Raw genomic sequence first — 7340 nt, 5'->3', positions numbered from 1 at the left:
GTTACAACTTTTCAAAGTTTTAGTCACGGACATAGCTAAGTTGGCACCTTAAATAAGCCTGCCTGTTTTAGGACCCAAAAATTGGTACTTTGTACCACCCAACTGATTCTTCCAATTTCTCATTCCACGGCGTGGATTTTAAGGATGTGCTAGTTCGGCATATGTTCTTCGAGGGGAAAAGTGTTAAAAAAAGTCTTAAATCTTTTGTATTTGTTCTAATTTAGTCCTAAACCTTTTTTTGGTGCCAATTAAGTCCTAAACCTTTTTACGTTGTGCCAATTCAATTCTTTTCGGTCAATTTTGGCCGAATTTTGCTGAATGGACGCCAATCGGCTAATGTGGCCTAATCAGCACTGACGTAGACAACTTTTAATAATATTTTAATTTTTTATTTATTTTGATTTTGATTTTATTTTGATTTTTATTTTTCCTTCTCCTCCTTCTTCCTCTAGCCGGTCGCCAAGATCCGCGACTAGCCACCTCGACCTTGCTAGCCACCTCGCTAGTGGTCGCGAGGAGGCCTCACATTGGGCGGTGAGGTTTGCCCTCGCCCGGCTCGGCGCAAGGCTGCCCTCAAGGCTTGAGCGACGAGGGCGAGCCTTGCCGATTTGGTGAGGGTGAGTCTCGTTGCCCAGGCCTCGAGGGCGGCCACCGATGAGGAGGCCAACGAGGTCGACCTCGACCTCACCAACCATCGCCTCTAGTCGGTTGCCCTAGCCGCCGAGGTCTAGCAACCAGTGGAGGAAGGAGGAGAAGGAAAAAAATAAAAAATAAAAACAAAAATATCAAAAATATTAAAATATTATAAAAAGTTGTCCACATCAGCGCCGATCCAGACCATGTCGGTTGGCTAGCATCCAATAAGCAAAATCCGGCCAAAATTAGCCGAAAATGACTGAATTTGCATAACGTAAAAAATTTATGACTTAATTGGTACCAAAAAATGTTTATGACTAAATTGTCACAAATACAAAATGTTTAGGACTTTTTTTAACACTTTTCCAATTCTTCAAGTGTGGGCCCAGAGTTTGTAAATCGAACCGGCTACACCGGTCGTTTCAATCAATGTCGAAGTGATTATGTCTAACTATCGAGATTTTGCTTAATTTGTCTTAAATCCTCGTTTCTGCATGTATCCATGATGAATTTGAACAATTCTCTCCCTTATTTTATGAGACTTTTTTTCGTTGATGGAAAATGTTCTCCCCAACCAATTCATTTTCCATGAATTGAATGCCAAAAAATTCGAAAAACATTTTCGTGGAAGTTAATTTTCATAAAAGGAGCAGAGCCTTAGTGTTAGCTAATTTTATTTTGCTATGCTGATTAAATAAGTGCAAAGTTATTATGCAATTATCTGTTGTCTTGAGGAGGATAATCACAAACATGTGCTATGCAGCGGATTCTTAAGGCAACCGAACACTACTATTGAATATGCAAAAATTTTAAGACATAAGAGTAACATCTCAGTGATAAGTAAGAGGGAATTCTCAGTCAATTCATAAACTGAAATTTTTGCGGAGTATGATAGAGTGTGGTAGATTGTGAGTTTGATAGGATGACAATTACCTGAGAGAAAATTGATTTTACAACTCAATTGCAGCAGAATAAACTGATTACAAAAGAAAAGTACAGGAAATGACAGGAAAAGAATCAAAAAGCCGATTCGGGGATGTTAATATTGGAGCATCGGCAATAAATAGGGAGTGAACTGTATTATGTTGGAGGAGAAAGTAGCATTAAGGGGCAAAAATTGACGCATTCCTAGTTAAACAAAATGCCTGATGGCTAAAGCTTTCGACCATTAGGATGTGGAATAGATTCGAGGAAGATCCAACATTACCGTCCTCGTTCCAGAGTAGTCGATAACACTGCACACGACTCTGGTTTGCTGGAAGACGTCGACGTAGAAACGTCTGTCCTAACTGCGAAAGCCGGTTTCTTTGGAGCTGGAAGGGTCGCTGTTTCACTACCAAGCATGAAAACTGCATCTGACATTGTGGGACGATCACTTGGGTCTTCTTGCACGCATAAAAGCGCCACGTTTATACACTTCAAAGTTTGATCTCTGTTGTAAGTTTCGTGCAGCACCCGATCCATCAAGTGCAATGCTTTATTGTCATTCCATAATTTCCATGCCTGGGCAATAGAAGTTTCAGTATGTTCAGAGAAAAGGGCGACAGGAAGTGGATAAAACAAAAGTAAGGGACAATAAATATTACGTGTGTGAGAAGGCTCATTTTTCCTTGGGATCGATAAAAGCCCGTGTTACGTGTCCCGCTAATAATCTCCAGTATGACGACACCAAAACTAAAAACATCAGACTTGAATGAGAAAAATCCGTCCAAAGCATATTCCGGAGACATGTATCCACTGCATTGAAGCATAATAAGTCAATTAAGCAAGAGTTGGAATACTAAAGTTCTACTGCAGATGTTAAAAAGTGATAATGTGGTGAGTGCCTTGTGTAGTGTCCAACAAATTCTCTAACCCTTTGAAAAAAAAAAATGGTATGCGCATCTATAGAAACTTACTATGTTCCAATCACTCTTTGTGTGCTTGCTTCAATTTGTTTTGCCTCAAATATCCGTGCCAAACCAAAGTCGGAAATTTTGGGTGTCATCTCCTCATCGAGCAAAATGTTACTTGTCTTGAGATCTCTGTGAATGATTCTCAGCCTTGAATCTTGGTGAAGGTAGAGCATTCCTCGTGCAATTCCCAATATAATCTCAAAACGTATCTCCCAGTTCAGCAACCAACACCTTGTTCGATCTAGCAAGGTTTTCATTTTAACTTGTGTAGGTAGCAAAGTCTTTTAATATAAATCCATCGGACTAACTTAAAATCTTTATGTAGAGAAAGAGACTGCTAAGTGCTACAAGTTATTACAACTATGCGCTGAAGAATACAAGGGAATAAGGACATGAAATAAGATGCTTACCAAATATGAACGAATCTAAGCTTTTGTTGGGCATATATTCATATAGTAACATTTTTTCATCTCCTTTGACACAATATCCTACTAATCTGACAAGATTTCGATGTTGAAGTTTGGCAATCAAGATGACTTCGTTCTTAAACTCCTCAAAACCCTGTTCTGATCCTCTCAATAGTCTCTTCACTGCAATTTCTTGTCCTCCTGGAAAAGTAGCCTAAAACAAAGTTGAGGAATGGATTACTTCACCGTGACCTCGTTAAGAGCCCCAGATGGTAGAAGAAGAAACCATTTTATTTACCTTGTAAACAGGCCCAAACCCTCCTCTTCCAAGTTTGTTCTCATCCGAGAAATTATTTGTCGCTTTTAGAATAATTTCTAAATCAAAGAATGGCACGTCTAGGCCTTTCTTATCCTCCTCGAATTGGCGTGAATCCATCCACATTTTGATTCGCTTCTCGCTGTCATATAGACGAAAGTCAGGATTTTCCTGAGTGCTTTCCGTGCTCCCTGTAGTGCCAGCTTTAGTTACTAATTGGTTCAATCTTATTATCGTATTTCTAACAATGATAGATGAAAAGTATGTATTTGCTTAGGGATTGCCTAGCGTACCACCATGCTGCCTTCCCATGTAAAATAAACCACCAAAAACAAGGATGAAGATTGCGGCACTGGTAGGAACAACTATATATACAAGTCTCACTGATGATCCTCCTCGTTCAACGTTATAACCTGCCACTGCTAGAGAAGAAAAGAAAGAGTAACTACTGTATTTTAGAGAAAATTGAACGAATAATTGTAGACACGGGGACTGCCAATATAATAAAAGGACAGATGTGACGACTTCATAGTGCATGGTCACAATCCGTCTTATAGTCTACAAAAAAGAGCAAGCTTATTTGGGGCAAGTCCAGGATTCTGTCATTACGTTCCATGCATACACCATAATCGGGATGATAACTGTAAAGACATATGCTATGACACTTTGACAGGGTGAACATATCTCGAGAATCTCGGGCTCTGGACAAATGATAGCTATATTTGTTCTGGTTTCGAGCTCTTCTGGCTGATCTATTATAATTCCGAATGGAAGCTGAAAATATAAATGTTGACTTTGAAAATTTTCAGTTTCTAGGAGCAGCAAATCATCCTAGCAGTGCTCTAAATGTTAGACAGAGATGGAAAACAATCATTTGAGGGCACGAGAAAATCTACTACTATATCGACTGGTAAAACCTAATGACTATATTTGCTTCTAATCTGTTTTTTTTTTTTCGGTTGCTTCCTTCTAATCTGTTATTCACGAATAAAGTAGCTAAAGTTGCGTGTCAATTCGCAAGATCAACATTCTCACCTGGAGAACAACCGATGTTGAAAGAATTCCAATTGAATCCTGAGTTGCAGAGGCACCTTTTTATTCCGTCCGATGCTTTCTTGCAAGTTGCATATGGCCAATCGCAGTCTTCGGACGAATTGCAAATCGGCTCCTTTGGATTTCTCCACACAATTTTTATTTCGCTCGACCAAACCCTTCCCAAAGAGCCTCCTGCGCTGGAGCCACTCTGTTCTCCACTACACCCGCGACTCACATGAAATGGTGAGGACTGGTCAAGCTGCAGATTGATTTCCATTTGACCGATACTTGTGCAGTCCGATGCATTGACTTGGATGGTAAATGTTCGAGCTTCTGGATTGACGCTAGTGACTCTATAGCTACGTTGGGGCCGTTCAAAGTAAAGCTGCGCAGTTTCATTGTCGCAGCTAAATGCAGTGTATACTGGATCGCCACAGCTCCAATTCGTGCTTAAAGGGTAGGGGACTAAATTTGTGCCGCAAGTTTTACAACCCCTCCTAGTAGATTCTATGAAAGTCAACATTGCATAAATATTAGCGGTGGTGAATATGCACATTCACCTACAATTAAACTCCAATCATACATCATATTAATAGCTGAAATTGGGATAGCGTCATTTGTTTTCCATATGCTGGTTGACCAGAACGCTTGATTGGACTGCGTTTGCAGTCAAGATAACATTTAAATGCACAAAGTATGAGCAAAGCTAATGACTTCATCAAAGAAGGTAAATCAGAAGCCACCAAAGATGGTTAATAAGACAGCCACAGCTCAAGTCAAAAGGTCACAGACACAAATAATTTTGGAAAGGAAAAAAAGGTTGAGCTGGAAGGAAATTAACCTATGTCTGAAAGCGGAACTCGGACATAGAGGTTGCGACCATTTGGGGCAGACTCCTGAATATTCTCGAGATCGCCCGACCAAGTATAGCACGCCAAGTTGCCCCTCTCTGCCCTTTGGAGCAGATCCTCCTCGATCGAGTAGGCCTGGCAACTGCAGAAATCAAGGCACTTTTGCCTGCATTGCTCCTCGCTGTCTACTGAAATCTGCACGTACGGCCACCCGGCCGTCATCTTCTTTAAACTCAAGAAATCATGAGCTCTATGGTCGCTGTTCTTTGCGCATATCGGCGACTTCCTGCGGCACCCTTTAGAGAAGTCCCCCGAGCTCCACTTATCTTGCTGCGCCGGCTCAAAACCTGGCAAGCACCTGCACATGGTCTCGTTGCCATTCTCATCACTGCAGCTACCAAACTTGCCGCATACGCTGAGCACACTGCACTGGCTCGCCGGCTCGAACCAGACTGGCTTTGACCCATTTCCTCGCCTGAAGTACTGAATCCGGCCGTTGTAGTTCATAACCAACCGGCTGTTGTTGTAGTACTCGAATGAAGGCCGGGTTATGTTTTCGTAGGGCCAAGCTGGACTAGTCCCGGCTGGCAGCGAAGTAGCAGTGGTGCTGGTGGTAAAATTGGAGAGCAAGAAAGAGATGACGTCCAACATCTGATCGGCTTGTATGAACTTACCGTAGACCCCACTTTTCCAGTAAGGAATCAGGTTTTGGATCAAGTCGTAGTTGTTGCCGCCTTGTTGATCCATTTGGAACGTGAAGTTCCCCCGTCTTGGGTCATCCTGTTTTGCCCAAGAAGTCAACATGAAGTTTTCAGTCATCCGCATCCCCGGAAGGAATGTGTCGGTCGGGTGATCGAAGCTCTGCCAGAGAAATTCCTCTCTCCCGTCTTCAATTAGCACCAGATTCCCTGAATCGAGAAGTTTCACTAACCGGTTCGAAGAGCTTAAAAAATTGGTCAACGGGATCGGTCGTTTTTCATTCCACAGCTTTAGGTTGCCGTCCACGAGCCCAAAGGACGCGTTGGGGCCGACGAGTGGCTCGTCCCGGTTGGCGACCCAGACGATGATCTTGGGGTCCGACCTATAAAACCATATTCCGATGTACCTCCTGGAGTCGGATCTCCCATTCGGAGAGAAGAAGCCGAGCTCAAACCGCTCCCCGGCGGACACGAGAGTGGTTCCTCCCGGGTATGTGATTGTGCCTACTGTTATGGTGTCTCTGCTCAAGCAAGCCGGAACGAACATCACAGACAAGAGCAAGCACGTAAAGTTATTGGAGCGTCGCATGGTGATAACTGGAGTTCCTGGAATGGGGACGAGGGTTGTTCGACTATTCATTGCGATAACACCTCGTCCTCATCATCATCGGTCGTGAGGTTGTCTAGATTGTTTCTCTATTTTCTTTCTTCCTCAGGAATATCACGTTTCGTTGTGTTCGATGAATCAGTGAAATCATTTTCGTCCTTTCCGCCAATCGATGAAAGAGATTTCCCACGCGGAACGTTGACTAAGTCAGAAAAGAAAACCCCCGTAGACTCGTCTAAAAGAAAATGTCGTCGTGAAATTTAGTCCTTATCATTCCGTGTGAGTGTGCGTGCGAGAGAGAGAGAGAGAGAGAGAGAGAGAGAGAGAGAGAGAGTACATTTGGGTGGCAGCACTCTACTTCTATGCCCTCACACACTCGTGAAAACCGGACCGGTAACCGTGGGAACTTAAATAAGACCAATTCCTATGACCGGTTCTGTTTGATTCCTAGTGACCGAGGAGCGAGGTAGGTGTAATTGATAAATTTCGTTGGTTCAATCCGGTTCCTCATAACTAGGAACTGAATCAGTAATTGCTAGTTCTAAATTTGTGGAATTAGGATGAGAACCACTAGAACTGACCAGTTTAGTTCAATTCTCGGATGTAATCGGGACCGGTGCTTACCCCAATGTATGCAAGAGAACGTAGTTTCATCTGATATTGTAACATAGGCTTGGCTGCTTTTCACTGTCTAACGAAGGATGTCTGGAGTCCTTTCTTATGCATAGGCCTCACAAAAGACTCGTTGATCACAGACACAATGACCAAGTAACGTCAACATGGCAGCATCCACCTGGTATCAATGTTAGAGCTAGATAAGTTTAGCCGAAAATAAACAAGAGCTAGTTGTATCCACAATTGAATTTCTTAGTTGTAGTTATGAGAAAAGATATTT

The 7340-nt window shown here is 42.5% G+C and overlaps 1 protein-coding gene across 2 annotated transcripts; it reads right to left on the bottom strand.

The window, feature by feature from the left end:
• Positions 1-1466: 1466 nt before the first annotated feature.
• LOC104440100 (G-type lectin S-receptor-like serine/threonine-protein kinase At4g03230) lies at positions 1467-6586 on the bottom strand. Of its 2 annotated transcripts, none has more exons than XM_010053086.3 (8): positions 5131-6586; positions 4290-4796; positions 3548-3676; positions 3237-3445; positions 2942-3152; positions 2535-2772; positions 2223-2373; positions 1467-2139 (listed from the first exon to the last, which is right to left on the bottom strand). In XM_010053086.3, exons 1-8 carry the CDS (start codon positions 6476-6478, stop codon positions 1840-1842), a joined length of 3093 nt encoding a protein of 1030 aa, XP_010051388.2. In that variant the 5' UTR covers positions 6479-6586; the 3' UTR covers positions 1467-1839. The 2 variants fall into 2 exon arrangements, with proteins under 2 accessions (XP_010051388.2, XP_010051394.2); XM_010053092.3 differs by having other exon boundaries at positions 3548-3673; positions 5131-6585.
• Positions 6587-7340: the final 754 nt, after the last annotated feature.

Source organism: Eucalyptus grandis, chromosome 8 (genome assembly GCF_016545825.1).
Source record: "Eucalyptus grandis isolate ANBG69807.140 chromosome 8, ASM1654582v1, whole genome shotgun sequence".
NCBI lineage: Eukaryota > Viridiplantae > Streptophyta > Magnoliopsida > Myrtales > Myrtaceae > Eucalyptus > Eucalyptus grandis.
Note: the sequence above shows the minus strand (reverse complement) of the source record. Positions and strands in the feature narration are given on the sequence as shown.